Source organism: Sporothrix brasiliensis (genome assembly GCF_000820605.1).
Source record: "Sporothrix brasiliensis 5110 chromosome Unknown Cont15, whole genome shotgun sequence".
NCBI classification, from domain to species: domain Eukaryota; kingdom Fungi; phylum Ascomycota; class Sordariomycetes; order Ophiostomatales; family Ophiostomataceae; genus Sporothrix; species Sporothrix brasiliensis.
The window spans coordinates 998,416-1,020,181 of NW_024467134.1; the positions used below are offsets into that span (position 1 = coordinate 998,416).

A 21,766-nucleotide genomic window follows, 5' to 3' on the forward strand; every position below is an offset into this window, starting at 1 on the left:
TGTCAGTATTCGATCATATAATGCAATCCGACCGGGATGCGACTGGAACAGAAGGGTCAAACAATGACAAGTTAAAGAGAAAGCTACGGAAAGAAGTGCAGCAAAAAGTTTGCTTAGCAATTGCGATTGCGAAGAATAGCCCCGTTTACCTTGCAAGTGAGTAGAAACAGTCTGTCATAGATCAAACAACACAGAAGCACAACTGTGCCAACTGCGCCGCACAGATGTCGAGACGCACTGAAAACAATGCTCGTTCAAGTTCACAAAATGCTTAATGGATATTCCATTTGTGTTGGAAGAGTAGCCTGCCCTACGCGTACTCAACATGGTAGGTTTGTGACCAGCTGCAAGAAACCCAAATCTCTCACAGATCTATGCGTTCAACTCCGCGCCACCTCCCATGACGAAGTCGCACACCATTCGCCTATTTTCCTGCCCGCTCAGCCTCCAGCTCCCGCTCTGCTTGCTGGTAATACTTTGCGGTGTCGACACCATGCTGGTTGTGGTTGACAAAGTTGAACCACGGCACCACATGCATAAACAGCGCCGAATACCTCGACTGGCGCGCTGCGACACCCTGCATGTTTGTCGACAGCCGGCTCTCGCCGTACAGAGGCTCGCCCGCCTTGACCTTGGCCACCATTTCCCGCATATCCATGTCGACTTCGCGCGCGTTCTCCGACATACCGTAAAACCGTACTGGGTAAAGCACAAAGAATGTCAGTTTGCAGTTTGCATTGCAGATTCGCCGCCTTTATAAACGCCTCGTTCGTAAAAGGCGACAATTGAGTCACGAGAAATCGCAAAGGGGGGGGGGGGGGGGGCACGAAAAGCGTACAGCAAGATCGTTGGTAGAAGTAGATAAAACCGCCCGCAAGACCAAGGAAGCCACCGAGTCTCATGGCCTGTGCAAAGCCGCCCTTTCCGACATAGGACGGCGCGAATCTCTCCATGGCCAGGAGCAGGCCGGGCCCTGCCGCTGCCGCAACTGCGCCGTGAGCGTAGTCGGACGGGCGGGCATACCGTATCACCCGCTTGAAGTGTCTAGACAAGATAGGCAGGTTAGCACCGGAACCGCCAAGGGTCGCAAAGCGCCGCGCGATGAAAGCAAGGACTGTCATTGTCGTCGAATACGAGGGACGGATCGGTGTAGGGAAGCTCTTACGGGTCATTGTCGATGAGCTATGAGAAAGATCGCGATATGTTAGTACCAAGCAGAAAGAGTTTTTATAGGCAATAGCCAGAGGCGGGCGGTCTCACAGGATAGTCGGACTGGACCACCCTGCTTGGGATGTATGTCGGTGTTGCGTTCGCCATGGTTTGGCCAGAGAAAAGCGATGATGCACTGTCAATTGGCTCTGCTTCGTTGTCGTTGGGATCATTCGAGGATGAAAATAACCGAAGATTGGTGCCTCAGGCCGAGATGCAGCATTTACGTAATTATTTTTCTCAAAAAAAGAACTACGAAAATCAATACACTTAGCCAATCATATTCCATCAAATGTCAGTGGATTAGTCATTTGAGGCCTCTCTTTGAACGATAGCTTACTCCCAAAAATCAATTAGTACCAGACGCGACAACAAGACGCGTCGTCCCTCGCCGCTACCACCGTCTCCACAAGTGCAATACATATCGAAACAGAATCCAGTTACGGCATCCTGCTTGTTCATTTTGCAGTCTTTCGACCGTACTCTGGGTTCTGTTTTTTTGGAGGGTTTTTTTATTTATTTTTACATCCGGTATCACAATGGCCTCCCCAAGTGTCCGACGACCGCCTCAACGGGCCGCAGAAACGTATGGTGATTACATACCAGATGACTTTGCTGATTTTGGCGGCCTGATCTCGGACGACGAACAATCTGGACCCAGCTCCAAGTCAAAAGCTGCAGGGACGCAGCAGACGAAGAGCAACGGTACTGCCGGTCTTGGCATCGACGAAGAGGTTTCTGTCAAGAAACGGGCCAGAGAACCTCGTGTGAAGCTCGACGAGTCCCGGTATGTACAGTTCCATTTGCTGACCCCGTGACTGCACCCGCCTCAGAAGCCCGGACTGACATCATGTCAGGCTTCTTTCTTCAAAAGGCATTCCAGCTTTACGCAAACAAGCGCGCGTTCTGAAGCTTAAAGGCAAGGGACATGAAGTGAGTTACCTCGTTGCCGGCTACTATTTTCACACCCGTCTGGAAGACTCGTCAGGGGACACGAATGCTGACTACGAAATGCTCTAGTTCTCGAATGCCTCGAGGCTTCTTTCCATGTACCAGCTGTGGCTAGACGACTTGTTCCCGAAGGCTCGGTTTGCCGATGCTCTCGCCATGGTAGAGAAGGAGGGTCACAAAGCGAGCATGGGCAAAATGCGCATGGAATGGATCAACGAATCGAAGCCCAAGGATGCGCAGGATGAACTGGACGGTGAGCCAGTCCTGCCTTCGACCGAGCTAGATGAAGGCGCCGAACAACAACACCATCCGCAACAGCAACCACAAGCGAGACCAACGAACGCAGAAATGGAAGGGTCAGATGCGGTCCCATATGACCTATTGGACGAGGACCTGTACGATTCTTTGCAGCCAGCCCCTCAAATACAGAGCGCAGGAGACGGAGGTCGTGAACAAATACCAGACGAGAGCGAACTCGACGCCCTCATGGCTGACGCCATGGAGATTCACGGGCCCCAAGAGTATCTGCCGCCGCGGATACCGGTACCGGAGGACGATATCGATGACTTGGATGCCCTAATTGCTGAAGCAGAGGCGGCATCATGATTTTTATCGTAATATTGAGGATGGAGGCGCGAACCGCCGTGTAACGGCTTATGACATTAAGCGATTATTTAGTTAGCGTGCATACGAATTGAGCGATTGGCTTTCTAACTGCAGCTAAACAGCCTTGTGGAACTTGGCACCCTAAACAGCATCGATCCCGTCGCAGCATCTTACCCCACTATTTACTTTGCGACGAGAGACGAAAAATGCCATTAGAGCTGCCACCTCATACATATATTGGTTCTTTACCGGCACGGAGCTGCAAGTATGGAGACCATTCATTGTCGAGCCGAGGACGAAGAATTTAAAAGCATAGACAATGTTTTGTTTACGCGTCGACCTAAGCGGCGTCGGGCATTGAGCTCGGCAGAACGAAAGAAACAGCTAGAAACAGCTTTTCTACAACCGCCAAAAGAAATCCCAGAGAAGCTTGTTGAAAGAACCCAACAGTACGTCTACCTCCTTTCCGTACCAACGAACATGCACGAACCCTATCTTCTCCCCTCTAACTGTTTACCAGGCGCTGGGACCTGGCGGTGGACAAATCGCTCCTGTTCGAAATCGACGCCCCCGACATCGGTACCCAGACACTCTTTTACCGAGGAGGCAGGAACTTCCAAATCATCGCCTACGAAGAGGTCGCAGCGCCCAGGGATATAGGCGGCGATAACCAGGACGTCAACCCTAACGCTGCACTCTCGATTGGCAGCGGCAGTGCCAACGGCGCTGGTGCCGATGCCGAAGAGCAATGGCTTCAAAAATCCATTCTTGCCAGGGAAAGCACCAGGACCGATGCGTCTGGGTTGCAGAGGGTCGTTCAGGCAGGCTCGGGTGGCCTCCTAGCCGTGGCACCGGGGCTTCAGCGCGGCATCCGGTTCTCGGACGAGCGGCCAAGGCCGAAGGCAAAACCTGGAAAGATGCCTATACACGACGCAGACACGACGAAAGAGATTGAAGGTGATCTTGAGCGATCCTCAGTGAAGGATGATGCAGCCGCTATCGAAACTGGAGTCGCCGACGCGTCAAACAACACGACGCAGGTCAAAAATAATGTTGATGACCAGGACGTTGACGGTGACGTCGACGAAAGTATTGCTCGGTTTGATGCCGATGTAGATGAGCTCTTGCCTGTCGAATTTCCCTCCTTGCAAACAAGCGAGCCACTTGGCACAATGGCAGCAAAGAAATCCCGAAGGGAATGGGCTCATATGGTTGATCTCGAGGCCGAATCGTCGAATTTCCGCAGCCTCATTCCTGGCCAGATGGCACGCGAGTGGCCATTTGAGCTGGATCCGTTTCAGAAAGAGGCAATCTACCATCTCGAGTCTGGCGATTCTGTTTTCGTGGCCGCCCATACGTCGGCTGGCAAAACAGTCGTTGCCGAATATGCCATCGCCCTGGCTCAGAAGCACCAGACAAAGGCCATCTACACGTCCCCAATCAAGGCTCTGAGCAACCAAAAGTTCCGAGACTTCAAGACCATATTCGACGATGTAGGCATCTTAACTGGCGATGTGCAGATCAACCAAGAAGCTAAATGTCTCATCATGACAACGGAAATTTTGCGCAGCAAACTTTACAGCCAGTCCGATCTGCTACGGGAGGTGGAGTTTGTTATTTTCGACGAGGTACACTACGTGAGTGACTCGGAACGTGGTGTGGTGTGGGAAGAGGTCATCATCATGCTTCCGGAGCAGGTTTCGCTCATCTTGCTGTCAGCCACCGTGCCGAACACGTATGAGTTTGCTTCTTGGGTCGGTCGCACCAAGAAACGAGACGTGTATGTCATAAACACCCCAAAGCGGCCGGTACCCCTCGAGCACTACTTATGGAGCGGGAAAACGACCCAAAAAATTGTTGATTCCGACAGGAAATGGGTAGAAAAGGGCTACCGGGAGGCAAAGATGATCGCCTCCGGAGAGACAACGGCAGGTGGCGGTGGCAGTACCGGCGGTGGAAGCAGTTCGGGCCGTGGCATCCCTGTGCGTGGCGGAAACAGCCAGCAACGGGGGGGAAGCGGCCGTGGGGGAGGCGGCCGTGGCGGCCGCGGCGGAAATGCACGAGGCGGTGGCAACGGCCCCCCTCGAGCGTCACACAATCCTGGACATATGGGCCGCGCCGGCCGGGCCACCGGAGGTTCCTCCATTGCGCAGGAAAAAACTCTATGGCTTGACGTTGTCCGGTACCTACGCAAGGCGTCACTGCTGCCGGCCTGTATATTTGTCTTCTCCCGAACACGGTGCGAAGAATACGCCATGTCGCTCAGCAACCTGGACTTTTGTGATGCGGGAGAAAAGACACGTATTCACTCAATCTACGCCAAGTCCATTGCTCGTCTGACCAAAGAAGACCAGGAGCTGCCACAGATTACGCGCCTGCGCGACATGGCCACACGGGGCATTGCCGTCCACCATGGCGGCCTTCTGCCCATCGTGAAGGAGATTGTGGAGCTGTTGTTTGCGCAGTCGCTGGTCAAAGTTCTCTTTGCTACCGAAACCTTTGCTGTTGGCCTGAACTTGCCCACACGCACGGTTGTGTTCTCCGACCACCGCAAATTTGACGGTACGAGGCGCCGCATACTCTCGCCTGGCGAGTACACGCAGATGGCCGGCCGGGCAGGTCGCCGCGGCCTCGACACTGTGGGCACCGCGATCATCGTATCGACCAGCGAAAACCGCGACGTTCCTGCGGCCGAGACACTCAAAGGATTGATTCTGGGTCAACCCACACGCCTTACGTCGCAGTTTCGCTTGACGTACAACATGATCCTTAGCCTCCACCGTGTCGAGACACTCAAGGTCGAGGACATGATGAAGCGTTCCTTCTCCGAGCATGCGACCCAAAATGGTCGCTCCGAGCACGAGGAGCAGATTCGGCTGTTGGAGAAGGACCTTGCGACACAGGTTCAGTCGCGGGAGTTTTGTGAAGCATGTGGGAACACGATGGGTTCCTGCCATCTCGCAGCAGAAACGTATCGGCAGGACACAGCACAGATGTACCAGAAGCTGCTCAAGACTCCAGTCATTGGGCCATCCGTCTTTTGCCAGGGCCGCGTTGCCGTGTTTGTCAACGAACAGGGCGTGCATGCCATTGGCGTAATCACAGACGGCCTGTCAAAACCGGCGATGGAAAGTGAAACACCATCCGTGGGCATGGCTGAGATTGTGCCCCCAAGAATGGCCCCAGATGAAACAGACAAGCTTTCTTTCGTCCCTCCGCTCCGGGAATATTGGCGGCCGGTCCTTGCTCCGGGTGCTTCCAAGCTGCGAATGCGCAGAGTGCAGGTGCCATTGGGAAAAATTGAGCATCTCTCTCATCACGTGGTATCCATTGGACGGCGGCCCGACGAGCTTCTGACAGACATCGAGGCCCAGCTTACTGGTTTGGACTTATCATGGTCTTCTGCTGTGTGGGACGAGGTCAGCCTTGAAAAGGTTCGGGACGTTGACGTGGTTTGGTACATGGATGACCGTGTGGCCAAGGCAAGGGCGGTTGCAGAGTCTCCTGCGCTCGACTGTCCTAACTTTGTTGAGCATGTAAGTCGCTCCCTCTTTCTCGCGCTCTCTCTCTCGCTCTCTCTCTCTTCTATCCCACTTCCAGACAGAGGTATTCGAAAACTGACCGGACGTAGTATGCAGCGCGCCATGACGAGTGGCTGATCCGGGACAAGCTCGCAGACATGCGGAGAGCCGTGGACGACTCGAATCTCGCTTTGCTGCCCGAATACCAGAGCCGCATAGCGGTTTTAAAGCACCTTGGCTTTGTCAACGACAGCTCCGTGGTCCTCCTTAAAGGCCGCGTGGCGTGCGAGATTCGCACAGCAGATGAACTGGTACTCACCGAGGTGATCCTGAACAACCTGCTTGCCGGGTTGGAGCCAGCGGAGATTGCTGCGCTGCTCTCCATCTTCGTTTACCAAGGCAAAGACGACCAAGAACTCGAGACTGCGCCGTTCATCTCAAACGGCCTAACAAAAAGCCTGTCAGAAGTGTATCGCATATGGAAGGAAGTCATCCGCACCCAGGAGCAGCTCCACGTCATCTCTGCTGGTGACGATTCAGAACGGTCGTCAAAGCTACACTTTGGCCTTATGGAGGTTGTATACGAGTGGGCGAGCGGCAGCCCCTTCAAGACCATCGCCGGCATGACAGCAGAGCAAGAGGGTACCATTGTCCGCACGATCACGCGCCTTGAAGAGACATGCCGCGAGGTTAGAAACATTGGACGGATTGTCGGCGACACAACGCTGGAAACGAAGATGAATGGTGTCAAGGAATCCATCATGAGGAACATTACAACGGTTCCTAGTTTGTATCTGTAGACGTGGTCATCCTTACGTAAAGGCATGGTGGTTATTGGATGCAAGTCATCTTATTTCGCAAAGTCCTTGATACATACGGAATAACGGTCACAAGAAACGACAAAAGGAACGAACGAAAACCATGGGCATTCCAGGCAGTAAAAACGCAAAAATAGTCGATGTACGAAAGTCGCCGATAAAAGGGACAGAAAAGAAAATCAGAAAAACACCCAACAACGCCAGAATGCAAATCTCAATCCTCGTCCAGATGTCGCCACGGAATGCAGCATGTCGAGTGTCGCAGCGAACGTGCATACATCATGCTATATCATGCCCGAAGCGCCCGCAGTCTCTGCTGAAGAGCGTCCTCTTCCTCCGCTGTAGGCTCCGTGGTGGCCGACTCACGAACAGGCTCTGTCTTGCTGACTTGGGCCGAATTGAGTTCCTGGGACAGTTCAACGCCGGCGTCGTCTGCCAGCTTCCCCAAAAGCTCGTGCACCGCGTCGTCCGAGACCTGGACAGACGTGTTCTGGGTCATCGCGTCTGTGTAGATGGTGTTGGACATGGCGTATTCCTCGTTCTGCGTGCGGTACTGTTCCATGGTCACCATGGTCTTTTCGGGGTTGACACTGCGCTGGGCGCGGCTCATGGTGCGCGACGACTGGGCCATCATGTTGGTCATGCGGTTCATGGCGTTGTTGGCCTGGATCTGGGCGACAGACAGCTCCGCCATGTCGGCAGCCTGGTCCATCTGGGTGGCAATGGCCTGCTTTGCTAAGAGCATGCGTGCCTTTTGCGCGGCCTGCTGGGTCTCACCCTTTTTCAGGAGCTACAAAGCCACAAGTGTCAGAAGAAACGAACATCAACAGCACAATCGTTTGAAACGCAAAATTGGAAGATCTCATAGCGCAAGATACCGGCAGGGAGCACGTACGGTCTGGATTTGCTTTCGCAGCTCACCGTCCTGTTTGGCAGCCTTTTGGGCCTCGCGCCGGGCCTGCTTGGCGTTGAACTGCAATAAGCGACAGTTAGCAAATGCGCGCGACTGTATGGGCAGTACCTGCGAACTCTCAGACTCTCATAGTCGGATCGACACGTACCCGAGCCTGGAACTCGACCTGCATGTCTCGTGCAAGTTGTCGTTGCGACATTGTGAAATCTGGTGGTAGAAACGCCTTGAACGTGCGACGAGAAATGGGATGTCCAAGTGTTGCAGTGTGGGGATGAAAGGGCGTGTGAAGGGCGAGGTTGTGATAGATGTCGTCGGGAGCACTGTCGATGTGGGGGAGAGAAGAAGCGCAATCGGATAGTCGATTAGGCGACATTGATGTAGGCGAGCCCCTCATGGCCCCTGCAAACTACGTAGCCAGTCGAGTTCAGGGCCCCAGGCTACAAGGTTACTGGTACTTAGGCGGTTGGACGGCTCCGGGTGGGGCGAAGTTATGCTCTCTACGACATACTCTGGTCTGTGCAATCTGTGCAAATAGGCAGCTATTTAATGTTCGCCACCTAGCGCTAAATCACATGGCTCCAGTGAATTCGGTGGCCTTCTTTGACTACACAGTGCAGAATATCTGCGTGAGCCTTAATTGCGCTATGATTTCAGTGCATTCTCAGCGCTGAACATGTACGCCGTAGATGCGCTGTGCTATCAAAACAACTCGTCCCTCGAACCACCACCAGTGACGAATCAGTTACAGTAAGCGAGATAATAACGGGACGGCTGGAGTCCATCTATGTCCTCATGAGCGACCGGACTGTTTCTTTACGCAGTCGGAGTTGCCGCTGCAGGGGTCTTGTACGTCGTCGACCACTCGGCCGTGTACACTTCCGTGCTTAGCACATTGACATCGCTCCCTTCATACGAGGCATAGGTAACGACCGACTTCTGGATCCAGCTGGACCAAAGGGTGGCAGTTGTCGGCCCAGATACGGGACCAACGACAACGGCGGATGTTGTTGGCCAAGCGCCCGACCAGACAGTCGGCCCCGGAATCTCATAGGTGGTTGCACACGGCGTTGTCGGCAGGGGGCTCGTCTGTGTCGAGCAGTATATCTGGATTGTTTTGTCAGCGATGAGGCCGCATGCGCTGCCAAACTGAACGACAAGGATGTCCGGGAGCAAGGTGGCAAGGTGGCAAGGTGGCAAGGCGACAAGCTCACATCAAAGACGACGCCGGGGTCTGAATAGTCGTAGGCGCCCGGAAAGGAGACGCCCTTGGGCAGTTCGACTGTGCCGTCACCGATCACCTCGATCTGGACGCAGTTGGGGTAAAACTGCGCGCCACGGAAGGCGTTGTCCAAGTACGACGCGTCGCCCTCGTGGAGCCCAATCATCTCGGCGCGGATTAGGTAGCTTGAGAAACACACTCCGTCAGCAAGAATGGCCGGACGCACGGTCGGCAGGGTTTGCATGTTTGCATGTGCAGGCATACTGTCCAGGTTTGAGGCCGTCCGGCACGCGCACGTTCATATGGCCATGGTTGGCTGCAATATCGGCGGTCGTTGCCCATTTGCCCGCTCCGAACGGTACGTCGCTCATCTCGTACAGGCCCTCCTCCCAGATCTTAACAAACGAGTCGTCCGTTGGCGGATCTGGCGACAAGTAGACGAGCGCCGGGCCTAACGTACGAGACGACGTGCACTGTTAGCTGCCAGCCGCGATCATGTACAGGTCGCACGCAAGTCGCGCACAGCGCAGTTGTAAAAATGTGCCATGATCACATACCGTGATGAGAACTGGCAATGACATCGTCTGTGTCAGTGCGCTTGTCATGGTGCCTGCGCCTCCTGGTCAGCAGAGGATGCCTTGGAAACTGGGACACGCCGGGGCGGCCTACCAGTCAAACGTCAAGTTGTCCCCGGGCCGGACTTGGATTGTGTAATCGGCTTGCTTGTCTCCCAGCACGTTGCAGCGGAGGTCGATGGATGTCAGATTCTTCACAGGGGAGTTTGCATAGCCGTGCGGGCTTGGCCCGTTGTACGCCGGTGTCCTGACGGCGCGAAAGGTGCCTGGAGTGCCACTGGTGAGCGTTGGGGATCTTGCTTGGTGCGCTGGTATATTCCCTCGCTGTTCTCGCCAAGCAGGCACACACCTTGATCAATGCCGTTTACAAAGACGCCCTGTTACACGGAGTGTGAGCATTTGTTAGCATGCCCGGTTCAAACCTGCTACCATGCCGCCCCAAGTGTTCGTTTGCACACCCAGATATAGCAGTGAGCGTTGGCCACGCTCGCGGTGGAAGCCGCTGCTGCGACGATTGCGGTCAGTCTCATTATTGCGCAAGGCGTCTGGTGATTGCAAAGCTGTCAAGGGCTATGTCTTTACGGTCGTTGGATCTGCTCGGTATGGGACTTTGTTTTGGTGGGAACCAAAGAGGCATCGTCTGGTATTTGTCTTCCTCGACCTGCCGCATCCGTCTGCAGCCAGCCTCCTGGCCACACACACGACTGGTGGAAACTCGGTGCTGCGTGTGTCTGGCAGCTGTGGTGTAATATCCATTGTCTGGAGAGACTGCCCTGGCTTCCGACAGCACTTTACCTGGCCCTGGTTAGACCAGACGTGCACGCTTCCGGTATATTGCAGGTGCGGGCAAGGAGCCGGAGCGCAGCGGCGAGAAGACGCTGCGTCCCAAAGGAGTAACAAAACATAAATGAACATTCACATTGGTGACAGGACATCCCAAAAACCCGCAACGCGTATGCTTTTGTAATTTAACCGAGTTATGGTGGCGGGATCAAGGCATTCGCAGTCGACGGGTGGCATCCGCCCTATATTACTAATAAGTGCGCATGCACACGACGCGGGTTACATCCGGAAGTGCAAAAGTGTGTACAAAGTTCATTTCGAGGTTATTGAAAGACATGGGTTGGTCCTAACATGTACTCGTTGAATGCGTTCTCGTTGAGATGTAACAACTGTATCGCCTCGTCAAGGCCGCAAAGTTAGTGTCATGTGCACCATCACATGACCATGACTCTTCGACACCTGCTCCTTTGCCGAGGCAAGTAATTACCTACCTCCAGCTAAGCCGCCCTGATCAAATCCCCCCTTTCAATCCCGACGCGCTTTGAGCGCCCAACTTCTTCCAACTTTCTCCACCACGTTGCTCGACGGCATCCGATGCCGACAGGTGCTATTTCCTTGGCTATTCAACACCGGGCCGTTCTTTTCGGGCGTTGACAGAATGGTGTCTTCGCAAACATCCCCGGCCGGCCCGGCGACCTCGACAGGCACGCGGTTGTCGCCGGCAAAATGGCTGGCCGCCTACGACAATTTTATCGCGAAGAATCTCGGGCAGGTTTCGCAAATCGAATCGACCCTGCGGTCGCTGACCTACATCATCCCTGGACGCTTCCGTGACGCTGAGATTGCCTCAGAAGCCATCCACTCGGGCGTGCAGCTGCTGTCTCTTTACCACGACCTTTTGCTGCTCCGTACACCCTCTGCCTCAACACCACCTACTCCGTCGGGTCACGCATCGACAAACGCTCCCAAGCTTCCGCCGGGGCCTGCACAGCCTCCTTCACATCATACACGCTACACGCGGTTTTGGATTCAGAAAAGCACCTTCTACAGGCGCGTTGCCATTGTGCTGCAGGTCGTGCGCTACACCGAGCTGCTGTGTGAAATGGCCGCCAAACGCCGCGGAGAGCGCCTGCGCTGGCGCGTGGTGATCTTGATCGAGGCCATCAAGGCCGTCTGCCAGCTTCTGTTGTTCCGCATCACGCGTGGGCGCATTTTGCTTACGCCTGCCTTGCCTGTGCGGCAACCGCTTCCGGAGAACGAAGAGGACGACGATGACGTTGACGAAAACGGTCTCCCTCAAACATACGCTGGCGAAGAGGCCGGAAGCAAGGCTGCTGCAGACAGCACCGCGAACGAAGACGGCCAGCCAACTGGCACGGCGCCATCCCAGAAGGCGGCTCTCTCGCCGCAGCCGCCTCTGTCACCACCACCATCGCCACGCCAGGCATCTGCAGACCCTGTTGTCGAAGCCGCCGGGCAGCCTTCAGGTCGTGCCCTACTGTCGCCGTCGCCGACAGAGATACAAGCATTGCCTCCCTCGCACACAAAGGGCTGGACGATGCCACGAACGCAGATGTCGATGCCACCGCTGCCGCAGCCAGGCGACATCTCGTCCTACCTCTTGTCCCGTGTTCTGACGGCCGATGACATCAAGCCCGCAACCAAGCTGCTGAACCAGCTTCGAGGCTCTGCCCAGGTTGCTGAAATCATACACATCCTCACGCCGCTTGTATACGCCGTTGCGCTGGCTCGGACGCACCGCAAAGGGCGCACGTCCTGGGCGCCGTGGCTCGCCGGGCTGGCGATGGAATGTGCCGCGCGGCAGCTGCGGGACCACAGCCTTCGCACACCGTCGTTGGAACGCGAAGAGTGGGGTCGCCGCGGCTGGGCCATGGGCTGGTGGACGATGCGCGGAGCCTTCTACGAGCACGTTATGAAGGGTGTTGTCGGCGGTGTACGATCCAGGGTCCCAGGCTTTATCGGGGGGATTATCGAGGATTACGAGTATCTTTGGGAGAACTACTATTTCAGCACAAGCCCACAGTGAGCTTTTTGGGGGGCTGTATTTTCTTTGTCACATTTCTGTATTATTGCTCGCAATTCTTATTTATTTCCAGTCTATCTGACTTTGGGGCTTAACATGGCCCTTTGAATTGGTTCATAGCGAGCCTCATAATAACGGTTTCGTCCAGCCGTGTGCCGCGAGGACACATACAAGCTACAGCCGCTGCATCCCTAGCTAGTGCATCTGCAAGAAGGTTAGCAGAGACACAATTCGAAACAAAATCAACATATTATACAGGTGCCCAGAAACAAAAGCCAAAAATGCGTTGCCTGGTTCGAATGATTCATGAAAATGTAGTATCTGTTGTTTCAAAAAGTAAACAAAACAAATTCCAGGTCGTGGAGGAAAGATATGATATGGATACATATATTTATAGCAGAGATGGCAAAATAAGCCTCACCATTGCACAATAAGAAAATCGTTAAAAAGCGTAAGGAAAGACAAAAGAAAATAGTCTCCAAAACCGGCAAAGCTGTCCAGCAAAGATTGCGACGGCAGTGCCATCCGCCCATAAGACGCCGTCATCCCGTAAAGTTTTAATAGATTCACCACCTCTTCATATTCATATTCCCAAGCCCCTTGACTGGTGCACGAAGCAAGCCAGAACGAAATCGCGGGGGCGACATCGACGCCTTGCTCCTGACAGGTATTGACATCCGTTGCTCTTCGACTTGCAATGCCCACAATAATGTGAGCAACGCCTCTTTGGACGGCCGTGTAGCCGCGTTACGCCACGCACCATCTGGGGTGATACCAGTCTCCGACCATGGTACGTACCGGGACACACCCGGGCGGGACGGCCCACCAGCTGAGACGCACTCGAGACGCTCCTCAGAACAAACAGACCGCAGTACCCGCATCGTCGCATCCCTAATAGGACGCGCCAGCATGGGGTTGCTGGTCAGGATCTTCCGAAGCATCTTGAGCCGCAGAGTGGTGGACGCCCGGCCCGGCCGCGTCGAGGCCGCCATCGCCGAAGAAAAAATCGCCCTTGGATGGCTGGTGAGCGCCGTCGGCGTTGAGAAAGTCCTCAATGTCGAATTCTGGGCCATGGACCGCCGAGACGGGGTCGTGATCAGCCAGATAATGGAAGTCAGAATTGCCGGACTCGGGGGAATCGAGATACCCGCTTTCAAGAACAAAGCGATCTGGGTCACCGGCCGAGAGCAGATTGAAATCACCGTGGAAGAGAGCATGAGAAGCAAAGTCGTCTGGTAGAACAAAGCCGCCATCAACGGAGGCGAGTTCGGAGGGACGGTCCACGCTTGAGGCTCCTCCGCCGACAGACACTGCAGGTCAGGGCACAGCGTCGCAGCAGGACGATGTGTCGTGTCGGGAGAGGGCTCAAGTTCAGACGGTACCAACGAACCGCGGGCGCTGGAAGCGGCCGGTTCAGATCGCTCTTGCTCGCCGGGGGCTTGCGCAATGCGTTGTTGCTGCTCAGTCGTGTTGGACGTTTGTTCCGAGGAGGCGAGTTTGTCCTCGGGAATCGTCTCCTCGTCGCCGTTCGCGTCCGGTACTGGGGGGAGCGCAGGGGAGAGTGACACAGGGTCGATCGTGCCCGAGCTCAGAAACGGACCAAGTGCCGCGTCGGACTCGGACACAAATGAGTGGCCGTTTTGGGAGCGGAAAAGCTCTTGTGAAAGGGTCACAGGGGGGTTCGCCGTGGAAACCACAGCCGATTTGCCTTGCACCTGGGTCAAGCGCTCATACAGCAGCATGTTCTCTCTCCTGACTTTTGCCAGCTGTTCTTCGAGCTCTCGATTCCGGATCTCCAAAGCCTCGACCTCGAGGCGCTTCCGTTCTCGAGACGACTGTGCTGCCCGGCGATTACGCAGAACGCGCTCGACACGGCGTTGCTCCTTCTCGTCTTCCGTTTTCGCGCGTTTGCTAAACAATTGGTCAGCGTTAGCATAAAGCTACATGGCAAACAAGATTGTGACCGGTGATACGACAGGGCCGGCAAAAATCAACATGCCGGAAGCAAGGTAGACTGGACATACCGAGGAGGGAGGTTGGTCTTTGGCTCGGGGAGTATCTGGCCCCACGACTTCCGCTTTTTTGTTTGCTTTTTGTCCGATGCAGCCGCGTCGGCGTCAACCGTGGCTTGTGAGGCCTCTTGTAAAGCATCCGAGATGCTGTCGCCTTCTTCGGCGACGGAGGCCAGACTGGATTGGAAAGAAGGTCCCTTTAATACCATGTCCATGTCGTCGGCGGAGACGATTAACTGAGTTGCTGCGGCACTGGAGTCCGTGGGTGTGGCAGCTGTCGAGGACGCAACAGTCGAGCCAGAGAACAGTGATGGGTAGACACAGCCAGGATCCGACAGAAGAGAGCCAGTCGGCGACGTCTCGGCATTATTGCGAGGTGTCGCTGATGCGATTAACGTCTCCCAGGTGGTCTCCATCGTGACGCGTTTAACCGCAGCAACAGGATTGTTGTGGGAATGTATTGAATAGAAGCTGGGTTGGCAGGAAAATGTGCAGATATGTTCTGAATCTTTGGATTGGGGCGTTTGTGACGTGTGTTGAGGTGAAAGATGGCGATTCCAGGACTGCACAAGGCGAGGGTCCCGGACGAAATCAAGAGATCATAGTCTTAGGCCGGCGGTTGCCTGCAAGTCGTTGCCTGCAAGTCGTTGCCTGCGCCCGTCTGGTAATGAGTGGGGTTCGGTGGTTGACTGTTTCCTCTGTGGTTGTTGATGCAAGTTAGTGCTGTTCTTGTGATGAGCAGAGGGCGACCTTATGTAGAGGACACGTCGACAAGAAAAGGGGATTGATGCCTCAGGCATGAGGAGGCGAGGAGGTAGGGGTGGGGCACCATTCAGGGGATATAGAGTGGGTGGCTTTTAGGGGGCTTTGGTGGACGATGTAAGTACATGTACAAAATGAGTGGGTCACACATTGCACGCTCCAAAAATATATTGGCACGGCTCGCAAAAAAAGTACAGCTGTCTGGGGCAAAAGAGTGTACGAAGTATGACACACAGCGGAAGGCCAACATAAGCGTACCATACAGTTTGATACTGGGCGCCGAGAAATAAGACCATACAAGTACCGCCGTACTGTGCTTTGTACATATAATCACGTACCTTGCGCTTTTGAAAAACAAAAAAGACGGGATTGAGTGAAAACCCGTGAGGGTTAATATGTCGTAATTACACCGTGCACAGTACTAGATCATGAACGGGGATGAAAGCTAGGTACAGATTACGTGCTGTGCACTCCGTTAAGTATCGAGAATAAGATGCAGGGGACGGGCGTGCAAAACGCAGCGAAACCAGACGTCTCCCTGCGTTAGCGTATGATTCCATTTGCAGCGCAAAAGGGGCTGAAAAGGGGCGCCCCGCTGACGTGGACAAGGGAGAAGGGAGACTGCGACGAGAGCACAGGAAGGCCAGCTCGTATTCATCCAACGACAGACAGAGAACATGAGAGGCGGTAGACATAAAACGCCATGAGAGTACGGAGTACGGAAGGAGACTGAGGGACGAAGCAGAGCGCAAAATGTTGGGAAAAGGGTGGCGGACCAAGTGTTGTTGGCATTTGGGCGTTCACGGAGACGGGCACGACCTAAAACGCTGCCGATGGCTCGTATTTATTGTCTGTTAATACGGAAGAGGGCAAATGACTTGGCAATAACGCCCAGCCCACACAGCCTGAAAACGGGTGCATGATGCATTTATTGGTGACGGAAGCGTCTGGAATAGAGCCTATTCTGGCATAGCTTGTTTTACGAGTTTGAGCCCGCAACGAACTGTCCCGTCGGGCTGACATTTGCAAAGGAATAATTAGTGGTCCATACGAATAGCGAATCTCACTCATACGCCCGACAACACTACTCCTTCCAAATTATTATCCTTAAACGACATACGATGTATGTCATTGGTTCAAGCAAGTATTCTCAAGCCACGCCACGGAATTCTCAACCAGTATGTCGTGAGATACAAGGTGATACAAAGTCATAACACCGTAGCAGCCATTCCTGTTCGAGGACCAACACAGCCTACATCGTACTATTCTGTCAAGGCAAGGCCACAAAAGGCATCGTTGGTTACGCCTGCACTATGATCCTCCATCGTCATTCTGCCTTCCCGTCACATACCATGCGAAAGGTCGCGTGCCAGCACTGCAAGTTCCGCCGGCGATGCATCATCCGAGCAATATAGTGTCCGTAAAATGTCCGGCCATCCAAGCAACTTTGCCCGCAACTGCGTCCCGGTAAGTTGCACAAATATTGGTCGGCACCTGCACATTATATAGCTAGTCAGGCCGTGCTAGTCGTTTCATGCCGCCCTTTCTCTTTGAAGTTCTTCTTCCAAAGGTCTGCTTTTGAGTAACTCGGTGACCCACCGCCGAGCCGTATCGTGTCGCAGCGGTGGGCCGGTCGATAATTTTGCTACGGAGCCTCTGCCCGCTGTAACCGTACCTTATCGAAACCGTGCTTTGAGAGACCAAGCATAATTGAGGCCGCCTCAAGTAGACAATATCCCGTCACCGCGTACATATCCATGTCCTACAGGGCGATCATACAAAATCTTTGGAAGTTATGCTACGGCAAGGACCCAACTGTATTTTCAGATCGTCCGTGCGGGCAAACCCGTCAAAGGTTACCAGTCGTCAAGCCGTTCGCTCTCCAGTAAGCTCGTCGGGAGACAAAATCAACATCCACAAGTTGCGACTCCTTCATAATGTCTTAAGAGTCTCAGAAAAGACCAAGAGCAAGGCATATCCGCCATGTCGTGCGGTAAGAAGCTATTCGACTAGTCCCGTGACCAAAATCGACCATGCTTGTCGTATGACTAATCTCATCACGTGGAATGAAGCACTGCACCATAAACCATAATCGTACAACAAAAAACTCGGATCATGTGACTAAAACGCCATCCTTTTAGGGACTAGCGGGTCCGCTTTTCTCGTGACCACGTCGAAAACGCGCCGCGCCCTCTTTTTTGTTTACTTTTGCCCGCATCCATCACCATAATCCTCCGCTTGTATAATCTACACGTTCTTTTACCCCTATCGTTTTTCGGTAATTAAACTACTATGGAAGACGGTATGTAGATTATTTTTATGTTATTTTTTCGACCGTCTTTTTATATATATGGTTAACTTTTCTTTTCTTTTTTAGGATATTATGACGTCTTACCGTCGTTAGAAATCGGCACCTCTTTAGAACCTTAACCGTCTCTCGACCCCCTTTTGTCTCTCGACCCTCTCCTTTTACCTTTGGACCCTTCCCCCTTATCTCTCGACCCTCCCTCCTTACCTCTCGACTCTCCTTTCGGTAGTCTTGTTAAAAGGTACTGTTCGAAATATTAAATAATACGAGATATCACTAAATTCGGGTTTTTATAAAATAGTAAATAAAAAAGGACTTATATAAGGTATAAAAAAAACGTTTTACTTTTAAATTAAACGTTTAAAAGGTTTTTTATTAAGAGTTATAAATGTAAAAGTTATTAATATACTTTTTTTACTTAATTATTTATTTCTTTTTTATTTTTTTTATAATTAATATAATTAAAAGAATAATAAACTTACGTTTATTAATATATTATTTATTATCGACCGTTTATTTATCCCCTTCCTTTTTTTCTCGTTAAATTAATAAAATTTAAAAGAAAAAAAAGAGACACTCGAAAATAACGTCTCGTAAACTATTTTAATTTTAATCGACACTATTTAATAAGTTAATAATTATCGTTTTTTTTAAAAAATAACTTATAAAACTTATATTTCGTTTACGTTTTATTTTTATTATTATTAAAACGTAAATATAAAATAGAAAAATAAAAACGAAAATTAACGAAATAAAAGAAACTTTAAACGTTACGATTATAATAACCGTTTAACGATTAAAGTATATTATATTAAATACACGTTTATACTCTCTCTTTACTACCGTTATTATAAGATATATATAAATGTTAATCTTAAGTTAAAAGTTTTAAAGTATATCGATATACGGTTTAACTTTTATACTCTTATAAAGATTTACCGTAACCTTATTATTAATAAAGTATTTAACGTAAACCGTATAACCCTTTTTTAAGTTTATTACTAATAAAAAAAGGTTAATAAAAATCTTTAAGTATAAGATTAAAATTAATACGTCTTTATATTATTACTTTTATTAAAAAAAACCGATAAATTTACCTTTAAAGAGTACGTTTATAATAATATAAAAGGGTTTACTTTTTTTATAAAGAAATAATATAACCGTTTACTTTTATTATAAAAGAGTTTTTTATCGACGTCACTTTTAATATAAATAACGTTAATATAAATTTATTTATTATTTTTACGGAGGTTAACGGGATTAACGTCCTTTTTATATACCTTTTTTTCGAAATAATAAAAATAACGTTTAACGTTAAAAAGACCGACGTTAACGTTATAAGGGTTACGATAATCTCTTTTTTAACTTTTATACGAGATAATAGTTTTACACCTTCGTTTTTTAATTATAATAAAGATTAGTTTAAAATTACGACTATTCGTTACGTTTTCCCGGTTATTAAAGTATAATTATATATTTAATATATAAAACGTATAATAAAAACGAGGTTAATAAATACTAAAATAACGAGTTTATTATAATACTACCCTTTTAAAACTTTATAACTCGTCCTTAGTTTAAAACCTTACTAAAGATCTTTATTAATACGACGGTTTAAAGGACCATATCGTAAAAGGATATATAGTTACACGTAACGTATTATTAACATATTAAAAAACGCCTCGTTAAAGTCTTTATTTTTAAACGAGAAAAAGACTATACTTAAAATATTTATACGTTACTTTAACGTACACCCGTTAATATTAAACGATAACGGGACTCGTTATAACGTAAAGTCTATTTATAAGGTATACGTAAACGAGATATACGAGTAGTGTCGAACTTATAACTACTTATTATAAGTGATTATAGGATAGGTCTTTATAATAGATTAGTTGATAAAAAACATTAGTTTCGAGGGCGAAGGTAGGTGTATATTATAACAAAGACTAATTCTTACCCCTTCTTCCCAAAGGGAAGAAAGGAGTCCTCTTATTTAAAAAGAAAGGCTTTTTCACTAACGTGGCGTTAACGTATAGTTAAGGACTAGTTACACTACGCCTTATTATATAAGCCTAGTCACTTAATTCGTAGTCTTCGACTACGAATCGATTATAATAATTATCCTCTTCTTTCGATAAATTAAACTTTAGTTTTTTTCGTAACCTTTTTTAATCTCTTTACTCTTATCCGGGTAAAGAGTATCGGAAGTTATAGTTAGTCCTTTAACTACACACGATAGTCTGTTAATTCGTATACGAGTTATCTTATAATCTTTTATATCGTATAGTAGTCCGGTCTATCGGCCACCGACGTAATACGAGGTTTAAAAGTGTTAAACGCGTTTAAACTATTTATCGTTAAACGCCGATGTTTAAATAAATATTTTTATTTATAATTAAAATAAAGATATTATTTAACGTCGTAGTTTTCGTAAAGTATACGTATAGTTATACGGTAAATAAGTAACGACGAGTATTCGTAAACGGTTTTTATTCGAAACGTTTATTTATAAATATCGTTCTTTTTATAAACGTTATTCACTTTTATTACTCCTTCTTCGTATATAAGTATAAAGATAGTTACTCGGTTAAGTCTTTATTATAACTCGTTTTTACCTTTTTACTCTTTACCCGTCTTTAATTTAATAAACGTTTTTTAAGTAAATTATTTTTCACTCGTAAAAGAATTATAACTCGTTTTCTTTCCCCCTTTCTTTTAACACTTCGTAAGATTATCGACTATTTATCGTTTATAAATCGTTAGTCGAACTTCTTTAATAACTCTTTTTTATTCGTTAATATATCGTAGTTTATTCGTTTAAGAGTCGTTTTTAATTAGTATTTTTTAATATATCTTTTAAAACTCTTTAACGTTATAAACACGACGGGGATAAGTCTTTAAACGATATTATAATAAGAATTTCGTAGTCTTCGTCTTTTATCTCTTCGTTTTTATATAGTAACGTAAGTAATTTAAGTTTAACTATTTAACGTTTATCGACCGTACTAAACCGTACGTTTATTCGACGTACCGTAAACTCGTTTCGTCGTTCGTTTACCCTTTTTTACACTAGTTAACTCGTAGTATCGGAGGTTAAAGAATACGTTTACGTTTATATTATCGTCCGACGTATTAACGTTAATTCGTTTACGAGTCGTTTAATAATCGTTAAACCTTTTTAACCTCGGTTTAATATATTACGGTTTATTTAATAAGTGGTTTTACTACTTATAAAAGAATTTTAACTACGTCCGTTTTTTTCGGGTTTATCGTTTAATTCGTTTATAGTTCCGTTTATTCCGTCTTTTAAAGTTATTTCTTTTACGTCTCGTTTTTAAGTCGTAAACCTTTTAAACTCGAACCGTCTTTAATCGTTTAATAACTTTACGTTTTACGACGTAGTCGTAAACCCTTCGAGTATTAATCGTTCTCGGTCTATTATAACTCTCGTTACTTTTACGACTCGACCGTATATTATTAACGATACTACTCCCGTTTTCTTTATAGTATAAACCTCGTTTACGACTTTTTAACGTTTTATTCGTAAAACGTCGGACTACGATACCTTTAACGATATACACTTAAACGAGGATAGTAATATAATAAATAATAAATCCGACGACGAGTTATTAAGGATTTAAAATAACGACGACCCCGAGTCGGAGTTTACTACCGACCTTTAAGTTTATACGTCTATTATTTATCTCTTTAATACGGTTAATAACCTTTAAAACGTTAACCCTCGTTAAACTTTACGTTACGTACGTAAAGTAACGACGAGATGTTAACGATACGAGGTTCGTTATTATTTTTATAAAGAGGTTTTTACGTTACTTATAAGAAATATTTACGTTACTTTTCGTGTTATTATTAAAGTAATCGACCTTTCGTTAAGGTCGGACGAGGAAACGTTTTTAACCTTATTATATATCGTAAACGAATTTATATACCGGTTAATAGTACTCGTATAAGGTTATAAAAAAGTTTACCGGTTAATTACTAACTTTAATAAGGTAGTAAGTCGGGCCGTTTATAAAAGAAT

General features: G+C 49.1%; 6 protein-coding genes across 6 annotated transcripts; 2 read left to right on the forward strand and 4 right to left on the reverse strand.

The window, feature by feature from the left end:
* Positions 1 to 424: 424 nt before the first annotated feature.
* On the reverse strand, positions 425 to 1,121 carry SPBR_06185 (NADH dehydrogenase; the record flags this gene model as incomplete). The annotated part of the gene is made up of 2 exons (XM_040764447.1): positions 425 to 699; positions 839 to 1,121. The coding sequence occupies 2 exons, from the start codon at positions 1,119 to 1,121 to the stop codon at positions 425 to 427; spliced, it is 558 nt and encodes a 185-aa protein (XP_040622089.1).
* Positions 1,122 to 1,748: 627 nt separating this feature from the next.
* SPBR_05478 (antiviral helicase SKI2) lies at positions 1,749 to 7,087 on the forward strand (the record flags this gene model as incomplete). Its single annotated transcript, XM_040763742.1, has 5 exons — positions 1,749 to 1,996; positions 2,067 to 2,142; positions 2,230 to 2,555; positions 3,287 to 6,302; positions 6,398 to 7,087. 5 exons carry the CDS (start codon positions 1,749 to 1,751, stop codon positions 7,085 to 7,087), a joined length of 4,356 nt encoding a protein of 1,451 aa, XP_040622090.1.
* Positions 7,088 to 7,394: 307 nt separating this feature from the next.
* SPBR_06146 (charged multivesicular body protein 1) lies at positions 7,395 to 8,217 on the reverse strand (the record flags this gene model as incomplete). Its single annotated transcript, XM_040764408.1, has 3 exons — positions 7,395 to 7,895; positions 8,001 to 8,078; positions 8,167 to 8,217. The coding sequence occupies 3 exons, from the start codon at positions 8,215 to 8,217 to the stop codon at positions 7,395 to 7,397; spliced, it is 630 nt and encodes a 209-aa protein (XP_040622091.1).
* Positions 8,218 to 8,831: 614 nt separating this feature from the next.
* SPBR_05889 (uncharacterized protein) lies at positions 8,832 to 10,342 on the reverse strand (the record flags this gene model as incomplete). The annotated part of the gene is made up of 7 exons (XM_040764152.1): positions 8,832 to 9,122; positions 9,230 to 9,422; positions 9,502 to 9,688; positions 9,795 to 9,847; positions 9,907 to 10,078; positions 10,162 to 10,189; positions 10,298 to 10,342. 7 exons carry the CDS (start codon positions 10,340 to 10,342, stop codon positions 8,832 to 8,834), a joined length of 969 nt encoding a protein of 322 aa, XP_040622092.1.
* Positions 10,343 to 11,253: 911 nt separating this feature from the next.
* SPBR_05923 (peroxin-16) lies at positions 11,254 to 12,642 on the forward strand (the record flags this gene model as incomplete). Its single annotated transcript, XM_040764186.1, has 1 exon — positions 11,254 to 12,642. The coding sequence occupies one exon, from the start codon at positions 11,254 to 11,256 to the stop codon at positions 12,640 to 12,642; it is 1,389 nt and encodes a 462-aa protein (XP_040622093.1).
* An 888-nt stretch (positions 12,643 to 13,530) lies between these two features.
* On the reverse strand, positions 13,531 to 15,067 carry SPBR_05884 (uncharacterized protein; the record flags this gene model as incomplete). The annotated part of the gene is made up of 4 exons (XM_040764147.1): positions 13,531 to 13,949; positions 14,030 to 14,550; positions 14,664 to 14,925; positions 14,974 to 15,067. 4 exons carry the CDS (start codon positions 15,065 to 15,067, stop codon positions 13,531 to 13,533), a joined length of 1,296 nt encoding a protein of 431 aa, XP_040622094.1.
* Positions 15,068 to 21,766: the final 6,699 nt, after the last annotated feature.